At 45.0% G+C, this 24376-nt stretch overlaps 1 protein-coding gene across 1 annotated transcript in view; it reads right to left on the reverse strand.

Annotated features, from left to right (window-relative positions):
• ULK1 (unc-51 like autophagy activating kinase 1) overlaps window positions 1-24376 on the reverse strand; it is an 80616-nt gene that overhangs the window by 44025 nt on the left and 12215 nt on the right. Inside the window, exons 4-9 of the mRNA XM_054392953.1 lie at window positions 20959-20991; window positions 20151-20187; window positions 13268-13441; window positions 11484-11557; window positions 8824-8925; window positions 475-533 (exon numbers count right to left, since the gene is read on the reverse strand). Of these exons, the coding sequence (XP_054248928.1) occupies window positions 475-533; window positions 8824-8925; window positions 11484-11557; window positions 13268-13441; window positions 20151-20187; window positions 20959-20991 (479 nt within the window). The remainder of the gene's footprint in view (window positions 1-474; window positions 534-8823; window positions 8926-11483; window positions 11558-13267; window positions 13442-20150; window positions 20188-20958; window positions 20992-24376) is intronic.

Below are 24376 nucleotides of genomic sequence, written 5' to 3' on the forward strand. Positions count from 1 at the left end.
GTCCATTTCCATGGGGGTTATAATATTTCCTCCTCTTAGCAGGATGGACACAAGCAGTTGCTGCCCTGACACGTGAGAAACGGGAACGTGACCTGCAGTCAGGTATGGCAGGTTACAGGAGAGGCTGCAGCTTGGCTCCTCACACAATTCAAGCACTGCCACCATTTCTTCAGGAGGCTCTCTGCCTCAGGAAAGCCATAAGTGGGACAGGACCAGCAGCTGGCTCTTGAAATCACTACCAATCCTGAATTCTTGTCATGTAGGAGAGAATTGGGAGGACAACAACTCCAGTGATCTGCTGCTGTCTGGTCTTCTCTGGGGCACACCACCGCTGGTTGGCTTAAGGTGGGGCAAGGCAGGTGGCCAAATTGTTTTAGTCACCCTGCTAACTGTCAAGCCAGGAGTATGTGAGGACAGGTGTAAATACATAGTAAACAAGTGCATAAAAAACAGTGTCAGTGGAAAAATGCTTACTTGGGCATCAGCATCTTGTTTTTCTCATAGAAGAGGCGAAGATCCTGTGGGCTGCTGGCCTGCAGAGGAGAAAGAACACCAGTGTATGAAGCAGCTAAAAATGAAGGGAGGGGATTAGCATTTCTATTTCACAGTTACTCTAAGGAGCAGAGAGGCACTTCTCAGTTGCTAAAGCAGCACAGACAATGAGAACCTGCAGCTTGCTTTAGCCTGAAAAGCCAGCACTGTGCCAGAGTGAAAATACAGTATTTCATCCTGCTGTCTTTCTGTCCCTGACCTGGTTCGGTCCTGCACTCCCTTTCCAAGGGCTGAGCTTCATTGCACTGGGCTCTGATGCTCAGATCTGAGCTGGCCTAATAGCCTCACCCAGAAGGCTAAATAATTGCAGACGTGAGGAGTCCCAAATGATGAATGGCAGATCCTGCTGAGAACATGGATTAGTGCTGCAGGGCATTTAGAGAAAGGGCATGGAAGCCTGTGGATGGGCTGTGAAGAGACTAGGGAGATGGGGAAAACAGCAACTGAATTAGGATTTTCTACTTTAATTCCAGGAAGCCAGAAGGTCTTGAGCCACAGCTATTTGTGCAGAAATCTACACAACTGCTGGGGATCTCGATGACAAGATCCCCATTTCTAAGAGATGGGATTAAAAGAAGGAAGGAAAGGAAAGAAAAAAAAAAAAAAAAAGAGGGCTAAGCACAAGAGGTTTATGGCTGAGGTTAAAAATAAACTCACCAGTAGAGAAGCACAGACACATAAAAATCTCCTAACGTCATTTCTCCATTTGTTTTTATGCAATGAATAATACAGCCCAGTAAATTAACCCTAGTGTCTGAAGCTTTTCTGCTTAGGCCAAGCCTCTTTATTAAAGGCAGAGCAGGCTGGCTGGTATGACAAGACCCAGACACATACAAACAGGGAAGGCAGATCAGAGAGATTCATCTGCAATCAATTACTGGTGCAGCAGAGTGTGTAGGGAAGTGCGAACAAGGAGGCAACAGGAATCAGTCTCCTGATGTTCAGGGCAGGCTCAAAAACCCCTCAGGCCTTCCACCTACTTCCATTGCTAAATTAGAAGCATTTAAGGTCAATTAAGATGCTTAAAATGGCAAATCAGACAAGCCAATCTGCAGATGGCCATCAAAATACCACTAACAGGGCATGGCTGGAAAAGCAGCCACAGAAGATGCTGTCTCAACATCACCTACTCCCTCTGGCTGAAGATGGAAATGAAGGATAACTGAGTGCTCAGCACAAACCTCAAGAGAGACCAAAGAGAGAGCCTCAAATGCTGCTAATAACAACAGACTCGTGTAGTTACTGATCAGGACAAGTATTTCTTGCATAGTTTTACTGACTCAAGCTTCACAGCTCTCCTATGGATTTGTACCAGTAAGAGCTACCAGATTCCTGAAAGAAGGAAATAAGAAACATTTCCTGGTTCTCCTTTCTGCAATAACCAATCCTTTGCTGTTCACAGACACAGCAGCAACCCAAACAGGACTCACTGGAACAGGCCATCCAGAGAAAGTGTGGAGTCTCCTTCTCTGGAGACCTTCAAAGCCTGCCTGGATGCATTTCTGTGTGACCTGCCCTAGGTGATCCTGCTTTAGCAGGGGGGTTTGGACTCGATCTTTCAAGGTCCCTTCCAACCCCTAACATTCTGTGGTAACAGGAGGTTAAAAAATGCATTATCCAAGCCATCCAAATGAATGTTCTTTAGCAAAGGACCTTGTTACAAAGATGCCAAACTGCATCAACATTTCCAATCGCTGCCACTCAATTTGATTTGCTTCAGTAAAACTCCATTTCCCATCTTTCCCCTTGTAGATCTTGTCCAGGAAAATTAGATACAGAGCAAACTTCCAACGAGGCAAACATACACACTGAACCAGAGTGCCTGACCACAACACTATGTGGAAACAAATATGCCTGACAGACCCAGCAGAGGAGGAGGAACAGAACTCCACAGCAGGGAAGCGAAGTGCTTGCCCGTGCTGGAGAGATACAAGCCTTGGCTGTTTGCTCTGTTGGTTTCCTGTCTCAACAACTCGATTGTTTCCCAAATACAATGAAGCTCTGATCTATTTCAAACGCTGTTTTGTCAGAAATTTTCCTGGCATTAAAGAGAGAGTACATTAAAAGCAGCACACATGCAAAGTCCAGTTCATTGTAAGGGTTTGTCCCTAGCTGGGACAGAAACGAAATCCCCAGTGATGTTCCCCTCCTCTTTGCACAAATTAGAGAGCCAGCCCTGCAGGGATGCCCTTTCTCCACATTCTGCTGCCTCAGTACAATTCCCACTTGTTCTGCAAGGACCATATCCAGAGTGGCAAGGCTTCTACACACTCAGGCCACACTTCCTCATTAGGGCTACCCGCAGGAGCTCACAATTCAAGGCTGCTCTCTGATTCAGGCAGCTGCCTGCTGGGGAATAGAGTCATTTCAGGGAGCACCCAGCACAGACAGCTGTGGATCACCATTAATTTGGTAAAAATCAGTTGCATCTTCACATAACTTCATTAATAATCAACTGAGTCACACGGTTCAGCTCCTAGCAGCAGGCTCCCAGGCTCATAATAACATGCCCACTGCTCTCCTGCTGTTAGCATCCATTTCATAAAGCACTGGTACCTTTGGCTCACCTCTCTTTTCTATAAACAGTGCTTCTCTGAGAATCATGGGGGGGGGGGGGGAAAATAATAAAAAAAAAAATGCAGAAATATCTGTCAGACACAAAAAGTGCCATTTGAATTCCTTCTTCTAGGACATTAAGGATCTAATTTGAGATCTGCCGTCCAGGCAGATACATCCTGCCCAAGAAAAACACCAGAAGAAGTACAACTAGAAAATTCAAGGTACAGAGAACCAGCTGCTACCTGCAAGGCAGCATCCATCTGCCAGAAACAGGGATGGAGAATGCACAGCTCAGTTTTCCTCAAGAACAGGAGATAAACCAGCAGGCCAAGGCACCCCCTTGCTCCCCCTCTCATGTTACCATGGAGCAGCTGCATTGGTGGAATTGGCTCTGGTTTTGTCTGTCCTTTCTATATATAAAGACAATTTGACAAATTCAATCCTGCCACTCTGTTACTTTGTTCCTGAGCAGCAGTGGAAATATGTTGAGCCAACAAAGGCATTCAGCTCTTGCTGCCAAATCCCATTTGGTGCTGGCTGCCTGCAAGTGGATGGCACACAAAGAGCACAGGGGGTGGTGTTTCCAGAAGCACTCGGCGCAGGATGTGTTGGGCTTGGGCAAAGGCTGGATGCAGAAGCCCAAGGCTCAGTCCCAAGGAGGACAGAGACTTCACCCCCCCGGTGAACAGCACTTAGTCAACACTTCATAGCTTTGTTCTTTGAATCCTTGGGGATTGCTGGGATTTGGAGGTGCAGAGAAGGGATTGAGAGGTGTTAGAAAGGAAAAAGGAGTAAGTACTGATGGTTCTAGCTCAGCAGGCAAAGAGCTTGACAACCTGCAGCAAGCACTTCTGCTTGTGCAGTCTTAATAGCTGGTATTTGAAAATTTCTACAGCTAAGCAGCTGCCATCTGGGGGAACCTGATGGCACAAGGATTACAAACAAAACCCCCACTCCTAAACCTGCTTCTTTAGCTGCCCACGGAGGGTCTTCTCCCTGCTCCCAACAGAGATGAATCAGACCTACAAGCACTGCTCCAAAAGCCAATGACACACTCACTACAGCAACAAGACAACCACTGCACCCAGGCTCAGCAGAGGACCCTACCACTGCCAGGATTACCTGTCCCCACTGACACAGGACAGGGCAGTGGAACAGCTTTGGGAACAGAAGAGCAGCCTGCCTAACAAAAAACCCCAGGAGTTCAAATTCTGGGCATAAAATCCTCCTGCCCTAGTCTTCCTCAAGGCCCATTTCACAATGCAGCAGTTGTGGCAAGTGATACATAATCCTAGTACTTGTGCAGGCAGAATTAACACAGAAATACAGCAGTGAACCTGGTACACCAGGCTCAGAAATTAATTTTTCACCTAGCAGCTAGCTGGGATGAGAATGCATGCAGGCAGGTTAAATCTTTCTGAGCTGCCAGAGCAGGCAGCAAAACTTGCATGACCTCTATTATCATTTGCCTCCTCAGCTCACTCTCCAACAGACACAGGACAGTATGCCTGTAAAGCAGCTAGGAGAAGATGCATGCAAAGGCTCAGAGAGCAGACAACCTACTTTGTTTTGGGTAATAGTTCTTAAACATTTCTATCTATCCAATGGAAGTGTTTAGAACAATCGTTATTTTGCTTTCTTACACCCAATAGTGACTTATTTACACTCTTTCACTTTCTCTGTTCTGAACTTTGCAAGGAAAAATTAAAAAGACAGTTTCAAACCATCACACAGGTCTCATTTGCTTTAACAGAATCTGATGTCTAAGTGGACCTGTGCCACTGCCACAGGCAGCTCTGACACAAAGTGCATGTGCTTGGTGGTGTCTGCACACCAAGAACTGCCCAGTTTTTAAAGGGGTCCCACAAGAGCAGCCACCAGGAATATTAATGTGATTCCTCCCCCACAAAAGAGAAAATGAGATGGAGGTCATTTAACTCTAATCATATTTAAAACACCATCTGACAAAGCCCAGATTGCTTTTGGAAGGTATTCTAGGCCTTGTATAAATCTCTCTGTTCTCTGCCTCCAGTTTTGATTGTGATTGTCACTTCTCTACACAGCCTGCATCAGGTCATGGCAGGCACTGGGGCCCAATCTCTTCAGCCCAGGGAGGGACAAGAGCAAACCACCACACTTGGAAGGCACTTCCATGTACTGGTCAGCAAAACCAGGATACACACTGTTCAAGTCCTGTCCTCAGCCACGGAAACAAAGAGATGCAAGTGCAGACCACTTATAAGGCAAGGCAAATTAACAATTCCACATGAATACAGTGCTCAGCAAATCTGTTTATAGGGATTATGAATCCCATTAATCTCACCCCTATGGCAGTCTCACTGTTTTGTTTAATACAAAAAGCTCCTTAGGACAGCTTCACCAGCCATCCTACCAACTGTTCACATGGGAGCATCAGCAGCTTCTTGCTTATCTGTGTGCAGTGAGGCAGGGAAGGGACAGGAATGGCTCTGGGAAGTAGCCCTGGGTGACCCAGCTATCATTAATTTTCACTTTGAGACAGCCAGAAATCACATTCATGCACACACATCTCGGTCCTGATTTATAAGCACATTCTGGATTGACAACTGCCTTGGCCTTTCCACACACTTGGTCTCATCTCACCCAGCTCCCCAGAGCCCTGTTTTATTTTTAAACAGCTCATTTCTCCTCAGTGTAGACAGCACTGGAGTCCTTCTGCCTTGCATCCTGGAGAAGGTGCCCAACGGGCTTGTGCAGCAAGCAGCCAGAGCGGTCAAACGCAGCACGGCTCACACCATCGTGCTCCAGATTCCCATGGGAATCTCAGCTAGACAGAGGTGAGGGGCTGTTCTTGCCAGCCTGGGAGGAAAGGCACTGGGAGGATTTATAGCCTGAAGAGATTAACATCAGAAATCCAGTTCCTGGCTGCCCTGTACAACTGGGTCTGCTGGTGGCACTAAGTGGAATCAATCTCTTATCTCCTCACCCATTTGTAGAGTCCCTCCCAAACGCACTCATTCCTATTCATGGTCTCCCCATCACCTCAATCCACAACCTCTTCTCTCCTCCTAAAAGCCCTGTCAACAATAGCTTCTGCCTGCTCAGTGACCATCAGCAAATTCTTGCAACACAGCCGTGCAACGGAGAAATAAAGCCGGTTAACCTTTAACTAGCTCCAACATCTGCCCTAGACAGGCATCTTTCACCTGAAACTCACAGCTAGGAGAAGGCAATTTGTGACACACCTGGTCAAAACAAATAGATGGTGCACAGAGAACCATCTGGGCTGAGCTCTACTCTCTCCTTGACCAAACAAATCCACAGCTGCTACTGCGGCAACAAATTGCATTTCACTTCAAAATACAAACCCTAGAAGAGGAAAGGGTGTGGAGAAAAAAAACTGCATTCCAGAAACAAATGATACCCAGCCCAGCCCAACAGATGTTGGATGCATACAGAAAAAGAGAGAAGTTATCCAGTCAGCCAAGCATAAAGGAAGGATCAGGATCTGCTGGGCAAGGACTGAAATGTTCATTTCCATGGCAAGGCAGGGTATTGCCATGCCTTAACCAGAGGGACACAGGCTGCTGTCACCTCTGTGTGAGCCTGAGGACATGTGTAGGCAGAAAGCTGATGGTTTTCTGAGCACCTGCCTTTTCAAAACCTTGGCTGAAAAGATGAATGAAGTCCTCAATTTTGTTTCCTGTGAAAAGTCTCTGTATGAACAAATGTTTTCAGAAGATGGTTTCTTCTGATGTGCTTCAAAGACCAATGACAAAAGCCCCCTAACTCTTTCCAGAGAAATCAGGTGCCCCATGGCAAAGGACACCCATGGTAAAGTCACCATGTTAAATCATAACTAAATCACCTGAATGAGTGCAGTAGCAACATGCCTTTAGAAACCAAAAAGGCACCAAGCTACAAGAGAAGGAGCCACAAGGCTCTCCTATGCACACAGAGTCAGAGCTTGCTTTCTCCAGCCCCACATTTCTCTTAATGCACAAATGTTTATTTTCTTTTATCCTAACAGTCGTTTTCTCCTCTCACACAAAGATACCAACGCTGACAACAAGTGGATGCAGCCAGTAATCAGCAGCTATTCAGGAGCTGCACTGTGCTTTGTAGGGGTGTTTATAAGAAAAGAAACATGCAAAGGAAATGAAGCCTTGGCCTAAATACAGAGTAAGCTGGTAGACAGACTATAAAGCACTGGGAATGGAAGATTCTTATAGCAGCAGGGCAAAAATTACCCTGAAAGTTAAAAGTGTGCTTGGCTCTAGCCAAAACCCAAACACACCATTAGGTCACTTCTCTACTTGACCACGCTTTCCTGTAGCAGATTCAGAATTCACTTCATCCTTCCTGATGATGTAACTGCATAAACATTCAAGGTCATGTGTGAAATGCTGGAGAGCTGTGGAGCTACAGCTCAGAAAGTCCTCCACTTCATAAAATTTGCCTTATTACACGAGTATAGATTTCCTCCTCCAACTGATCTTTTTGTTTTATTTGGTTGGTTCTCTTTTTTTTGGGGGTGGGGATTCTTTGTTTGGTTGGGGTTTTTTTGGTTAGTGAATAGAGATAAAGACATGTCAGGCCTTGAGAAAAAAGGGCCACAATTCACATTTCCCCTAACTGATCCAAAAAGCTGAAGAGTTGACACCAGCTGACACATCAGCATTCAGATTTGAGGTTTGTTTTTTTTCCATGGATTAGAGACAAGCTCTGCAGAGCTCACACTTTAGAGAAGCCAGAAACATCATAGCAGAGAGATGCTTGAGTTGCTGCTGAGGTAAGGTGGGGAAGAAAGCAGAGACTTGTCAGTACTGTCCTGACAAGTCCAGTACTTTAAAACAATGATTGCAAGGAGGAGTCTGCAGATCTCCCTGAGCATTGAAGAAAAGTAATACGCAGTGTTTGGGAACAAGCAAAAAGCACTGAGTCTAGAGAAACTCCAGCTATAGATGATTAAAAATACATGAAGTCATCTTGAAGCAACTTGCATAAGGCTGTGATGAATCCTCCATAATTCAAAAATTAAAAATCAGAGAATGTCTTTCACAAAAGATATGCCCTAGCTCATCCAGAAGTTATGGCATAAATTACAGGGTGGAGTTTTACTAGACTGAGTTATATTTGGAGGGGTTTGGACTTGATGAACATAAACATTTCAAGCTGTAAGGGATTGCTGTGAGATGACAGATGAGATCCTTTTGATAAGATCCTTTTTAACTGCTCCAAAAACAAAGTCAATTTAGCTGCAATACACCAGTCACCAACAAATCACCCCAAACATTAACTTGCAATTATAATCTTCCTTATTGTCCTCCCATACCCAACAGAATTATAATTACAAATTATCCACTGAGTACACTTGTAAATAGAAACTGATTTTTTTTCAAGTGTGTGCTTGGGAAAAAAAAAAACCCAACCCCAAACCAACACTGCTTTAAGTGATTCATGATCATTTTCTGAACAGATGACCCTTCCTAAGGATTTGTAACCAGGAAAAATATGTCACTGAGATACAGCCCAGAGAAGGAGAGGTGTTCTAGTAACACAAGCAGTGTTACACAAGCAGTTGTCCAAGTATCACATTGTCAAGGTGTTGGACAGACCTCCATGAGGCTGGATCCATGGGAGTTAGTATGATAGATACCAAGGGCCTTAGAGTAAATAAATTGAAAGGAAAAAGAGAAAAACCCAAAGAGTATCAGAAACTAAGCAACTCACCTGAAAAGGAGCTTTGCCTGTTAGACACTGATAAATGATGGTTCCTATACTCCAGAGGTCAGCTTTGGCATCGTAGTGTTGAGACATAATGACTTCTGGTGCCTTTATGGGGAGAGAACAGGTATGTGTTTTATGAAGGATGCAGTTTGTTTTGTGGTTAGGGTTTTTTTTAAGCAGTAGCAGGAACAAAATGGGAGTCACTATTAGGCTTTATAAAACCCTTTAGCTAGATTCCCCAATAAACATGAAAGATTTTCTCCTGTGAAGACTGCAAGACTATCTTGAGAGGGCCAATCCCCTATAAAAGTGGAGGAAGCAGAAACTTTCATTCAGGCAGACAAAAAACAACTAGCCTATGCTGTCTGGCTAGTTTGGGGAAACTCAATACCTTCCCTTCTCAGCACACCATGTTCTGCTGAATCCACCTGTGCTTGGAAGCAGCCTCACTGAAATCACACAGATGAATCTTCTCAACCAAAGCAAGTATCAGCTAAGTGATCAACAAGAGCAAAGGCTCACACCGCACAGGTAGGCTTCAGCCTCCATCCTCTTCTGCAACACTTCTGCACTAGCCATTTAGTCCAAGATGGCAGCATATTAATTATGCTCCAGAGCCTGCTGCCAGGGTCACAGTTTGGGTTCAAAGACAGATCTGTGCCTTTCAGTCCAATGGCTCAAGTCCTGCTGTGCCTCACACCCTGGTTTCTAATCTCACACCATGCCCTCGGCTGCTCCCACCCAGGCTTGTTCCAGAACCTGGAGACACTGCAAGTCCACAAAGCCCTGTGGCTTAGGAGGCAGCATGCCCTAGGCATGGCAGAAGAGGGAAAGAAGGGCAGGCCTGCTAATCCCACGTGTTTGTAATGACAGACTTCATTAGAGTGCTGCCAGCATGGAACAGGATCAATTTTCTAGCTCTGCCACAAGTAAAGGCCACATGTAACAGAAAAAAAAAAAAAAAAAGTGGCAGCAAACAGGAGGCCAGCATGTCCAAGGAAAGCAGGCATGACACCAGCAAAACCAAGGAAGCAGAACAAGAACTGCACAGGAAGGATTCAAATCCTACATGACATGGATTGTCTCAGGGGTCAGAGTCTGGTGTGGGTAAAATACCTTTAAGAGTGAAATGAAAAGAGCAGCAATAGGATATGAGCTAAAGCAAGGACAGACTCCAAACATCTAAGTCCCAACTGAACCTTTCCTCACCACCTTCCTTCAAATCCATCAGTGAAAGGAGTAAGTGAAACATTCTCAGGTTCCTTCTAATGTCCAGTTGTTAAGAAAAAAAAAAAGGAAATAAAAAGAAGAGGTCATCACTAGCTTCCTCCAGCCCTTTCAAAAAACAAGCTGGGTGTTTCCATTTACTTTTATGAGTCTCCAAAAGAAAAAGTATCACTAAAAATAGACAAGTCAGGAAACTCTTGCAGGAAAATAAAAATTACATCATCTTCACATATAGTGCAGCTCAAACAAACATCAGGCTTTAAAAAAAAAAAAAAAAAAAAAAGGGGAAAAAGAGGAAGTTTGTTTTGCTTGAGACTACCAGCCAGACTACCAAACACCCTACCCCTGTGCAGTGCAGCACAGTCCAACCTAACTCTGCCCAAAAAAACCTGGAGTGAATTAGATCATGCTCAAAATCAGGTGCCTGCTGCCACAGGGCACTTGTAAAAAAATTCAGCCTAAACTGCTCCACAGCATCTTATTGCTTTGTGTTCACACCCACATCCTCAGGAACTATTAGATGGCTGTCTTTGACATTTCTACTTCTGGCCTGGTTTTGTCATTTTTAATTTCACTGATTTGACAGGACACCAAGATCTTGACTGCTGCCATGAACACAAACAAGAGATCACCTCTTCACATCCTGGGACTAGAGTGGGAAGTGCAGTGGGTGAAAGGGATCAGTTGTGTTAAAAAAACCTAACTCTTTCACAAGCTAAGAAGTCATCCTTGAGGCAGCTGGTTTGGTGAAAGGAATGTGAGTATAGGAGTAGGAATACACAAGACAAATTGCAATGAGAAGGTGAGCTCCCTTTTCACCCATCTACAGTGCTGTACAGCAAAGAGAGCTAAAACCAGCTGAAGATTTTACAAAACTGATGTTCTGCAGGGACCCTGCTCCTGAAGATGCAGCCTGAGCAAAAACAACTTCAAAGCCTGAGGTGACAGCAGGAGGCTTGTGGAACCACTGTCTCCAAAGAGCCTGCTGAGGCAGTGCTTCACTGAGGTTCCTCTCCAAGAAAGCAACATTGCAAACCTAGCCAGATGCATGAAGTTAGCAGCCTAGTCCTCACTCTGTTGTTGCTTTATCTGTAGCAGAGAAAATAGATTTTTATTTCCCAATGCCTTCCCTGGAGAGGCCCTGGTCCCCTCTGGAAGATGCAGTTTCTGGGAGCAGACAACAATCAATACTCTGTTTTGTTCAGCTTGCTTTATCCACAGCTCACCTGACAGTTAGGAGAACACCACAGGCACCTACTGTCCAACATCCCCAGCAGCTAGAATTTCATGTATGAAGCCTCCCTGTATAATAGTTGGCTTCTGACAAGTAAATAAAAGTTCACCTTTGGGGGAAAGACTAGCAAAAAAGCAAAGCCTTGGTTCTGGTGGGCAAAGCAAGAGCAACACAGAAAAACCTGTGGGCAAACCACACTTACCATGTACATTGGTGAACCACACAGGGTTGCTGCCATCATGTTGTTCTGCAGGTACCGGGCAAACCCAAAGTCAGCTGCAGAGAGAAAGAGAGGCAGGTCAGGATCCAGCACCAATCCTAGAGAGCCTGCACCTTCTCCAGCTGATTCCCCCTGTTTTCCTGTCACTTCCCACAATCTTCACTGCAACTGAAGTGCCCCATTCTTAACAAGACTGGTGGCTCTCTTCTCAAGCAGTAACAGCCTCTGCTAGTTATTAATGCACACTACAGGCACTAGAAAAGGACACACAAGGCCACAAAAAAAAAAAAAAAAAAAAAAAAGGTATTCAGAAGAACCAACCAACTGCCCTCCAAAACTCTCCTGGCTTCAGTGAGAGTGTGCCAACACATCATAGCTAGTTCAGCTGCTATGCCAAGATGTGTAATTCGGGAAACTCAAAGCTCCCCTCCATTGAGAAGAACACCTGTAACAGACACCCAAGACATACCACTGCTGGCCACCACTTCTAGACCAGCCCTGCTGGAAACGTCTTGTTCTGTTCTTTCAGAGGAGTTTCAAGAGTGCTAACCCCAGCACGAGGGCAGACAGTTGAGCCATGGCTCACCTGGCAGCTACAAGAGCCAGGGACAAGGAATAGCAAGATGAATTACCTCTGCAGGTTATTCAGCATCAGATCATATGATACTTTGAGGATCTCTCAAGGTTACCAGATATTTGAAGCTAGGAGCCTGACACAGCTGTTTACACTGTCATCTGTCACTGATGGATTGGCACACTGAGCTGTTCCCTGGACCATGGACTTCTCAGGGAAGCAGGAGGGAGGGGGTGCAGGGCACATCACACCCAAAAGCAGCACTGCCTGCAGCCCTTCTGTCTGCATCTGCAGCTCTCAGGCACTTTCACCTTCCAGATAGCTCCACATTTCACACAAAAAAAGAAAAACCCTCAAAAGCCTCAGCCAAACAGGCAGCAAAAGTTTTTAAACTCTTCCACTGGGCCTCAGCTGAGTGAAAGCATCACCACTTCTCTCCACAGCACAGGGCTCAAGTGAGGCACACTTTTTCTTCATTGGTGTCAGCTTCAGCTCATGAACTGTAACATAATCAGAAGTCCACATGTTGAGTGTGATATCATCCAGCACTCATTTCTGAGGGACCACAGGGGATACATGTGCTCTGTAACTGGATTTCTGGAGCATCTGGCCCAACTGCTGGTCCATCTGTGCCACCTTCCTCATGTACAAAACGTGATCTTCTTCAGGATGCAGCCAGGAAGCCTGCCTCTAACTCAGACTGGTAACACCTGCTTTTAGGTGTGCCTGACTCCCACTGCTCTGAGGTCAGACAGGAGAGCAGCTAGTGTCAGGCCTTAAGACACCAATACTATTAAAAGCTGAAGACTGAAGTCCCAATGCCTGCCCCTTTCCTGGTAAGCCTGGGGATTACAAGCCAGTTAGGGCAGGCTGGTATTTGTTTCTACTGAGGGAGGCACCACTCTGCTGCAAGCAGAGCAAGGTCTGCCCAATTCTTTTGTGCTAGTCTGTGTCCTGGCAGAGCAGAAAGTCTAGCTCCTGTTCCCTGGAGCCAACTGATGGCTCATCTGTGACTGATGCTTACATCCAGCTGAGGAACTGAAGAAAATGAAAAACAACAGTGCACTTCAGAAGTGCAGCAATTCTTTCCTCCTCCTAGACAGCTCTCCAAGGAAAGATTGAGGCTTACCATTTCTCCATCACCTAGCCCTTCTGAGAGCACTTAGGGTGACATCTGAAAAGGAGGTCTTACCAATCTTGATGCGAATGCTGTTGGGATTTGATTTCCTGCCTCCAGCGTAGGAAAGGAGAATATTCTGTGGCTTCAGGTCCCGATGGATGATGCCTTTGCTGTGCAGCATTTTCATGGCACCTGCTATCTGCTGGAGGAAGAGCCTGATGGTGTCTTCACTGAGTGTCCGCATGGCTAGGAAGGAGGAAAAAGCAAACAATAACCACAGATGAAAAACTCACAATGCCAGCTGTCTGAAGAGCCCAGGGGGCAGATTCCTCACAGCAATTAGCTGTAATTTGTCATTTTCACTTCCACATATGGTGTTTTGTCTCTACACACCACTTCCAAATGATTCCTACAGGCAACAAGGGAGAGCCTTTGCATTCCCAGCTATTTCTGTGGTCAGGGCTGGTTTCAGCCCCAAGTCTCTCATGGTGAACTTGGGCCAGTGGTGGGTGATGAATTTGGGTTATCAGCTGGGTCTAGAAGTGACTTTTGGTGAGGTTAGGGATTCCCTCAGCAACAGCTACTAGCCTGCAAGGCAAGCACTAAGAGTCTGTGGCCTAAAAGGCAGGAGGGTCACTACCTTAGATCTGTCCAGATCCTTAGCCCCAGACTATGTCTAAGGGTGGAGCTACAATGATCTTTAACTTACGGGCATGAGTCCAAGTCTAGGCTTAACTCTTGTGCATCATTACCTGTTTGACCAAACTACAACGCTAACCCCAAACCTAATGTTAGGGTGAACCACAGTCCAATACCTAACAACATATCCCCATCAAACAGCCCCTGCAAACTGTCACCTGACATCCTCCATCAGACATCCACAAACACAGCAAGAACATCTCAGAACGCTCCCATTTACATTGTTTTTTACTTAAAAATTTGCTTCAGTAATCAAAACCCACCCATCTGCAAACTCTGAAACGCACTCTCCTGAGATACAGGCTTCCCAAGAGCTGTGGTGTGAAAATAAACAGTAAAGGGATTCAAATAATGTTCAACTGGCTCTTCTAATCAGAGCAACACGACATCAGCTCTCATTATTTGAAGAGTTACACGTGGGAAAGTCTTGCAAAGGCTGGGAGCAGCCTGCTGAACAAACCCCAGGAGCAACAGTGCTACCAGCCTGCCTCCTTCGCCATCACTGAGCAAGTCAGGCTTACAGCAAGCACTTGAATAAAAAGAATTTCTTTTGTAAAAGGTCCCTGTAAATTAGTTGGGACTTTATTGGTGTTTTTGCAGCTGCTCTCTAGTTAAGACATTAAAACAAGCTGGCAGGAGCTTCAAAATGGTCCTCTACCTAGTCAGCTAGAGGGGAGGAATCCTTATGAAAACACAGATGAGGTTGCACACAGCTTTAACGCAACACAGGAAATGAAAAATCTAACTTTTAAAATACATGCATGGGAAACAGCAAGGGACACAGATAAGTTAAACAGTACTTAGAATAGAAAATAAACTCCCACCACTCATAAACTTCACTGTTCTAGGAGGAGGGACAAGCAGAGCTAAAATGTCACCACGGCTATCAGCTGGTCCTGGACTCATCCACGTGAGACCAGTGCACATGTACATAGAGTTTCTCTCCCCTTACTGGGCCTTTTTCCTCATGAACTGACACTCAGCTGGAATTTGAGACTCCTCTGCAAGAAGGAGAGATTTTTCTGAAGGTCTTTTAAGGATATTAAGAGACAGCTCAGATGTAAGTCTTCCAAACCCACTTGCATCTCCTGAGGAACACACAGCCTCATCATTAACCAGGCTTTCCCTGAGCTGCTCCTGAAACACATCGGTGTACTCAGTCCTGTACCATTTTCTGTCTACTGAGGGTCCAGCATCTTAGCTGTACTCAATCTTCTCCCCAGCAAAAGGTCTCAGCAGTATTTCTGTGACTCCTACTAAAGGAAATCCATTCAGGAATAGTTAAAGCACCATCTTTAAAGCAATGAGAACTCTGAAGTTTTAATTCCAGTTTTAATTCCAGTTCAATTTAGGCCCAGGAAAGGACAGGCTGCCTCATCATCCCCCAGACATGAAGCAAGACTTGAAGCTTGGCAGTTCTGAACATCATTAAGCTAGCAGGCAATTACAAACTCCTGGCTAAACACCCTCTGCCTCCAGCAGATAAATGATGCTGTTGAGAGCCTTGTTCTGACCTGCAGTCCCAGCAGCACACCACATCTTTAAGGCGTTACCCTCTCCTGTATATCACTTGGTGGCTGTAAGGCCAACACAGCCCTAGCCACCAGCCCTCTGCAAACCAGCTAAGACACTCCAACATGGATTTCTCTTTATATTAAAACCAACACTGCTCCCAAGAACCAAAAATCCATTCACCCAAGGAAATGGGGCCTCTAAGCCACTAACTGCTGCAGAATTTCAGCTTTTCCATTTCACAGAACACTGTACAAAGCCCTCAGTCCTACAAAGGTATTGTCCTCCTGACACACAGAGAGTCTAAGCTGGTGTTTTGAGCCTGCAGACAGCTTCCCCCCAAGGCAACTGCTGTGGATTTTGGAGCTACCATGTTGCAGGACAGTAAAATTAGACAGAGGTCTGTTGGATCCTCTGGCAGCATTAAATCTCATAAATCCATGCAGTGCAGCAAGGCAGGATGACTGTGGAACGGAGATGCTGCCCTCAGTAGCAGAGAAGGGACAGTTGGTTACTTGGGGAGTGGAGGGGCAAAGCCTTTTGCCTCCTGTCATTAGCAAACAGGATGTAACAGAAAAACAAATGTCCTTATCTCTCATGCTCAGCCCAACAGTCTACTGCATGACAGCAGCAATCTCCAGCTGAAGGACAGAGACATAAACACAACTGACACTTTCAGCAACCTCAGGATATGGGTCTGCAAAAGATCTTCTAAGCCAGCTACCCATTGACAGAGGGAGGGAGAAGATACAGAAGAACTCATTCAACTTAAGTGCTACAAAACCCAAAACAAGTGTGGAGAACAAAACAACTCTCTTTGCTATAGCCCAATAAGGAACTTGTGCTTCTGTCCCTGTAAAAAGAAGATATTCTCATCTTGACCACAAAACTGCTGACAAAATTCTAAGCAAAACTCTGAGAAACTTGTGCTTCTGTCCCTGCAAAAAAAAAAAAAAAAAAAAAAAAGATATTCTCATCTTGACCAGAAAACTGCTGGCAAAATTCTAAGACTGCACTGGAACCTGGGCATCCCCATGGATGTCTGTGGTGAGCAACACGTTCTTGCAGAGAAGGCTGTTTCACAAGCCTTACTTTGCCATCACTGAGAAGTAATCATATCCCTGTGTTTATTTTCATGGGCTCCACTTCAGTGAGGAACAAGGCACTCAGCTTACTGCCTGGGGAACAGCAGCTACATAGGTCAGTAGATCAGAGCAAATATTTACAGTGGGTCAGTGTAGGGCCTGCATGCCTTGTAGCTCTTGAGGCGTAAGAAAAGGATGAAACCATCTAAAAGTGCCCTGGGTCAGCCTGTGCTGAGATGTTCAACCTGCCAAGAAGCTGCCAGGTGAATTGCAGTAAACAGCTCCTGTCAGCTGATCCAAGGGCAGCAGTACTGGAGAAGGCCTCCTGATATTACATGACAACGTCAACTTGGAAAAGTTATTTAGGAAAAAGAACTTCTCCTCTTACCCACAGGTGCCACAAGTGTCTCTAACACGGGCCAAGCAAAATCACACTGAAGTCTTGAGATCAAGCTGATTTATTTGGGGCTGCCTTGTAAATGCTCCAGCTCTACCCATGCAGAACATGGCCTGTGAGATTCCTGTGAAGTCTTGACTACAAGTCAGAAGAGTTATTCCAGCTAGGTCTAGTCTTATCACAGGTATTTCTTAATTACCTAGCTGTAGAGGGTGAAAAATTACACAGCAGCGTCTCACACTTTGCAAGAAGGTCCCCACATCACTTGGAATGAACTACAAAGGTCACAGCTCCTTGCACATGTCATGGTCAAACCAAGAAATGCCCAGATCTGACACGAAGTTTTCTTCTCAGAGATGTGCTCTCCAAGAAGCAGGTTTAAGAAAGATCACGAACATACTCTCATGAACTGGCCAGAACAGCTTCTGTCTATGTCAACTCACAGAATTCAACAAACTTTAGATCAGCCTGTCACCTGAGGCCACAGAACTCCAGTTATTCCCATCATTGGGACAGGTCACTTCTGTGGTGCTTCCAATAGCCCTACCACAAACAGCAGCAATCTGCTACTCTCAGCTCAAATCACACCCTGTGGCAGGCTGTAAATGAGAGCAACATCCACAGGGGTCTATCAGGAAGGAAATTGCACTGTACCATTAGGAATACCATAGAAGCTGTACCAGAACCCTGGTTTGTATCAAAGGGATGGGGCTGACCAGCACCATATCCCAGCTGAAACACATATTGCACTTCAACGTGCATGAACGCACGTCCTCCAGTTATGAAGGCAAGGAGAATTAGAGTGCCCTTGGATCCAGCACGGAATTACCTTATTGCCTAATGCTTGTAATTAGAGGGCAGAATGGATTGGGAAGCTTACAAGCATCTCATTCAATGAGAAACAAGGGATTTGCATGTGTAGCTTGCATAAGTGTTAGAGGAACCACCAGTAAAAACGACTGGGGAGTCAGTGGGAAAGTAGACGTTGCAATTAAACACCATCACACAATTATTAAAATAACTGAAGCAGCACAATAAGTGCTCAGTAGAGATGAGCCTCCTGTGTACCAGTGAAATGCCCTGGAAGAAAAGCTGAACTTTCCAAAATGAGCTTTTAGGAAGAAAAAAAAAATCATTATCATCAAAAGCACCCCAAGCACCTGCAGAAGGTCAGAGAGGAGATACCCCAGAGGAGCATGTGGTAGAACAGGGAAAGCCACGTGGTGCAAAAGCTGACACTGGTATCTAGGCTCTGGGATCTGGAAGACCCAGATCTCTGCTGCAGTGATGGGAGTAACTTAACTTTCCTGCTGCAGTCCCTTACTGCCTGCTCCCTCTGGCAATCTGTGCCTGCTGGTGTTCTTTGCTGGCAAACAGATGTTACAAGCTAAAATAAAAGCATCAATTTCCCAGTCACAGCAGCTGCCAAGATGAAATATTTTATTGGTAAAAACAGAGCTAAAAGTAACTTCTTCAAATTAAGTCAGAGAAAGAAGGATCAAACCTTACCCCAGGCAACACTCAAATAAACCAAACTGGGGTAAAACTGAACTTTATTTGGAAATAGAATTCATCACCACACTCTCAAACTAACCACCAAATTCCTGACTTGTCTCATCTGAGAGTGGTCACAGAAGGGAGATGAGGACAATGCCCACATGGAAGCAGCAGCATGAAGATTTTCTATAAACTTCTCTAAGTCATCTGGCCAGAAGCTGCATTCTCATTTACATTCACAGCTTTACCAATGAGAGCAGCACAGCCCTGTGCTTAAACATCAAGGCTCTTTTCTGTCTCTGTTGGCTAAAAGAAAAAAATCCATTTTACCAATGACTGGGCTTTGAAAGCTGCAGTTTGACTATGTTGTCAAAGCATTTCATTATTAAAATTTGCACTTCAAGGAGAAAAAGAAGGTACCAAATACAAATACCAAGTGAAAATGGTTTTGTGTGTTCCTCCACCACCACCACAGATGCTCCTTCTAAAGCACAGCAACACCCAAATACAAAACACTTATCTAAGGCAAAGCACACTAAACCCAGTTTTTAATAAAAAAAAAAATGCCTGTAGCTTCTGTCTCACCCCCATTTTAAACAAACAAAACAGGTGAAAGGCAGAATATTCCTTAATTTTCCTTCAAGTACTAAATCCTTTCTGAAAACGCAAGTTCATAAACCTAACTCTTTACCCTGTGTGAAATGAGTGAGTATCAAGTCCCAAACAATCATTCCAGGGACACCAAGACTAGCTCTAGGGCAAATGTAAATTTAGCTTTTAATCCTTCAGTTTTTGACATTTCCAGGCATGGTATACTTCAAATAAGGAGCCCAAAGTATTATACAACTGCCTAGCTTTTTATGTGAACAATGTGAACAAACTTTGTTTAGCCATGACCCAGAGCTACAAGTGAAATAAGATTAAAGTTGTCTCTTCACATTTAGTAATCCTTTAGTTAACATGCAGAACAACAAAAAAGGCTATTTTCAAGGAAAAAAAAAATACAACTAGAAAACTAGAGCTGTGCCTGACTGCAGCTAAGCAATGTTTTCAACATGTCATCTTCCTCCTACTTAGGTCCTCAGGTGCAAAGTGATTTTCACGTTTTTCCTCTACCTGTGCAGTGGGCTGCACTGAAAAATAGGCTTGGGAGATGGAAGCAGTATCACAGGGTAAAATAAAGCATGGTTCATTTGGTCATGACAAAGACACACTTCAGTTCCATCAGAAGGTTAAGGCACCAGAGTCATCTGTGCTGTAGTCTCCAAAGGACCCTGACGTGGGTAGTTTTCCTCATCACAACACTGCTGGCTACACTACAAGTCACTCTCAATACACAGAAGGAAGAGATGTGTTCTGTCCTAGATGTGGGGAAGGAAGTGAAATACCCTCTTGGGATCTTATTTTAATCCAGCCCTATAGAACTACAAGGCTTCCATATAAATAGATTTTTCAGTGACCAAAGACAAACCAAGTCCCTAGGAATGTTAAACCATATTTAAGCTGTAAGGCCATTGTAACTAAAATGTGTCATGCCACTAGAAGTAACCACTGACCTACATAGGCAAGGCTACAAGATTAACTTTTGTCATGGATTTTCAGTTTTCAAACGATTACCAAGGAGGAGAGCAGTGATACTTCCTTTATTCTGCAGGAATTAAATATCTGCTTAGACCTTCCACAAAGCCCAGCAACTTTAATGAGCTAAGACAGCCCAGTGTTTTTCTCTGCATACAGAGGATATTCTCCATATTGTTCTACTTACTGTGAAGATAGTCTGCCAGGTCACCACCATTACAGTACTGCAATCAGAGAGAGAGAACACTCAGTTAATGTAGGGCACAGCAAAGATTAAACAGAAAAAACAGCGAACATCACTAGGACAGCAGCTTTATCATGGTACTTAAACATACAATCACCTGTGTCAAAATGTGTGTTCAGAACTTGGCAGGGGAGGAAAAAAACAAAACACACCACTCAGGTAGGTTCCTCTTCTGTCCTGTTTCCCCTACTCCTTATGCTGTGCTGGGATACACCAGCACGGTCTGGTGTTTTGTGCACGTGCACAACTGTGTGCTTGCACATCGGGGAGAAAGATCAAACCAGAGGGTCACCACTGGAGAGACCTCCAAAAAAAGCTGGTTGAGGAAAGCTTGGGAACAGGCACAGCAGAAAACTTAAAATTCCCCACATCCTTATCATTATGGAACGTCAACAAGACTGCAGAGGAAGGAAAACATTTGAAAGTTCTGTAGCTAAGCTGTGTGAATAAAATTTACTTTTCACATATCTTTGAAGGAGATACTACCCAGTAACACCCATCTGACCCTTGAGGTAAGATGTCTGACTGATTAAACCTGTGCCAGCATGACAGCAGCAAAATGAAAAATCCCCCTGGCTGCTATCTTTACCCACACTGTTCCAGTTCTCAAAACATGTGGCTGCAGATTAGGTTAGCAAAGCCTCACAGGTGAGACTGGGAGCAGAAAGCACTGCTTGTGGAATACTGGGCTGTTCAAATCAAGGGAAAAGAAAAAGAGGCCAAAGAGGGGGGGAGGGAAGGAGAAACTCACCTCCATAACCAAGTAGACAGAGTTTGCCAGTTCCTGGGGAAAGAGAAAAAAAAAAAAAAATCAGAGATTTATGCACTGCAATGTTTCACATGCATTACAGCTGTGGCACTTGTTTAAATGGGTAAACTGTGCTCTCCCTGACTCAGAAGGAAGAGAGGGGGGAAAGCTTCATTATGGATTAATTCCTGGATTGCTTACTTGAGAAGTGCCAAATATTTAAGCATTTTACTCCTTTGTCTGCGTGCACCTGTTTAACCAACCAACTCTTCTGTGTGGTGGCTTGGGTCTTCATGTTCCTTTCTGGCTTTTAGGATTAACTGTGGCACGTAACACAGATGCTGGCACACCACTATCTTGGAGCCTTAATCATTTCCTCATTTAACTTGGCCCTTTATAGCAGCTATGCCCACATGAGCAGTGCTAGCCTGAACACAGATAACAGCAACACAACTTTGGGACCTGCGATTCAACCCCATGACTGAAACGTGCCCAAGGGATTCACCTTCAATTTGAGGGCAAAAAGGAAAAGAGCTCAGGTCAAAACCCACAACACCCTCCAGTTTCTCCACAAGCATTACCAGAGTGCTACTGTCAGGTGGCTAAAGGTTCCTAGATGATCACAGAGGTCAACACCAGCAAACTCCAGGCCAAATGCTGGTTTTCCTAAATTTGCTACAGGTGCTGCACTGTGATGCTTCTCACAATTTTGAGATGTTACCTCCAGCCTAGCTGATCTCTGCTGGTTTCCTGGTCTTAGGAAGCATGGGCAAGGTTGTACATACACTGTACAAGCACAGGATACTGCAAGAGAAGTGTCCCACAATCACACAGCACCACAGAGCCATATTAGGAACTTCAGTGTTTGCAGCTCACAGGCTGACACCAGCAGCTGCCAGGCACTTGTGTAACCAGCCAGATGTTCAACCTTGAGATAGACCCAGAAGGGTGAAATGACTAAATCCTCTTGTTGGAGCAGACATCAGACAGAAGCACGTCTACTACATAAAAGCCTGTGTGCCAGAAGTCAGTTGTAAACACCAGGCCAGTCCTGGACAAGTGCAGGCAGCAAGCATCAGGGGAACTGGAGAAGCTCTGAAATCAGTGGGAGAGCAAGAGACTTTCCACTGCCACAGCTCCAGGGCAGCAAGCCTTCACTTAGAGGCTGTTTAGACACATGCCTGCCTAATTCTCCTTCTGAGCAGCCTGACTACAATTTCAAAAAGCCCTAGCATCTACCCCACCAGCCTTTTAGTTTCCAAGCAGTCTCCACTGTCTGCTCCAAACTCCTTTCATCTCAGCCTGCCCACAGGACTCTACCTCCCAGCAAGCCTGAACCAAACTGACTACCTCTGTCTACGTCTTGAGTCCTCAGCACCTCCCATCATTTCTGTTGCAGTCCTCTCCATGTGAAATCTGAGTTCCCAGATGCTTGCTGGTTGGAGGAGAGCAGGGAAGTCCCTATGATTTGGGACATCCAAGCTACAACTGCAGAGGCCAACTTCCTGTGGAGGAGGAGCTCAAGGCACCAGGCAGTCCAGCAGCCTCAGCAATCTTAGCTCCCTGCTTCAAGCACTCCTTAGAACCTTGGGGCTGGCCATCCCCAGCTCTTACAGAGCTTTTTTAATCCCTTGTTTGGTCAAAAAGGATCTTCTGTGACACTTTAAACCAGCATTTGTTGCATTTCCTTGCATGCCAAATAGTGCTTTAAGCTGTCTTCGTTTCCTGATGTCTGCATTTAAAACCAGCCCACTTTAATCTACTTTCACACAGCTCCAGAAGAAGTGAGAAACCAGGCTATAAGCACTAGCCCAGGGCTGCTGCACAGGAAGAAAACCTCAGGCATCCTCACCAGCTTTGCATGTGACAAAGCACTGGGGGAAAACTTTAGGAAGCACTTAAAGCCCACCAGCTCCTGCTGTCCTTAGCAGGTCAAGGTTTATGAAAGACACCTTATCCTCTCACTTCTCTGGGAGGTCCAACCACAGATGTACTAGAAGACAGAAGGACACACCAGCTCTGTGGTGCAGCTGCTCAGGGAATGACTGGGGGCTGCAAGCCACAGAGCTTACTACAGGACAACTGCTGGGCATGGAGAAAGCATCTGAAGGGGTTTGCAGCTCATCTCTGCCACAACAACATTCTTCATAGACACTTCTTGTCTAAACATGCTGTGATCACTGCAGCTCAGTAACTACACATTGCTATGTATAGTGCCAGCAGGGCTTGGGGAAGCTTAATATGTTATTACCTGTATGGAGAACGAAGGGGAAGCTTAGCTTACACAAACCAAGTCCAAAAGGTTATTTGTAATATGCTATTAGCCAACAGCTAATGTACACTGCACAGTTTGGTTGTTTTTCCACTGTATGTTATTTAAATACTCTGAAAACAAACATCACCGAGCAAGTAATTGATTTTTGGCAGCCAATGCGTACAGTGATGAGGATTAAATAAGGACCTAATCAGGCAAGGGAGATGCTCTGCTCAACTTCCCCACCAACAAAGTGACCTCGGTGGTTGGTGGTTTTATCCCACTAACACAGGATGGAGAGATAAGGCAGCAATGCCTGAAAGGCTTCTAGAAGAGGAAGAGGTGGTCCCCCCAACCATCCACTGACAACAGCATCCTCTGAACAGTCAAGCCTTACTAGGAAGCACTCTCCATCCTGCTCACACCCAAGCAGCAGAGGAACATTTAGTGAGTGTATTTTCAGCTCACAGATGCCTGTAGCAGGGATGACAGCTTCCACACTTGCAAATTCAGCACTTCAAGACCCACTTACCAGAACGATATTTGTAGGAATTTTGCCAACAAAATGAAACATTTTAGGAAGGGCTTTGGAAACAAGCTCTTGTTTTGAAAAATCCTTCAGCCAGTAGCTTACTGTGGTTACAATGGAGAGGGTTGTCTATAAAGAGATTTCTGGTTTCCCAAATGGGCTGATGGACTTGTCTCAAACTGATTCAGCAGCAGAAACGATTTCTTTTCCATTTTTATCCTTCCACAGCATTTATGACTTTTTTTTCCATTAAGAAAACAAGGGAAAAAAATACTGCAAGCCAAAATTTGAGGGCTGCCAGTCTCTCTGAAAACAAACAAAATGCCCAACCCACTCCTTTCCACATCAGTAACATTAATATTACAGTTTGCTGTATTTCTCAGAGGGTTATATCCAAGGAGTGCTACAGATAATTTCCTCTGGAACTCTCACTCACATGTACCAGCCTGTGCAGCCAAGGCTAATCCTGCCACTAAACAAGCTTGACAAAGGGAACAGCACAGAGGCAAACCCCTAAGTTTTCTTCTCATCACAAAGTGCAGCAGTACCCCAACCATGCTCCACAACAGCACCAAAAAGCTCTCTGCCAAAGCCATTAAGCTGATAATTAATCAGTCTGGATCATTGCCTGACTTGTA

The sequence above is a fragment of the Indicator indicator genome, chromosome 26 (assembly GCF_027791375.1).
Source record: "Indicator indicator isolate 239-I01 chromosome 26, UM_Iind_1.1, whole genome shotgun sequence".
Taxonomy (NCBI): Eukaryota; Metazoa; Chordata; class Aves; order Piciformes; family Indicatoridae; genus Indicator; species Indicator indicator.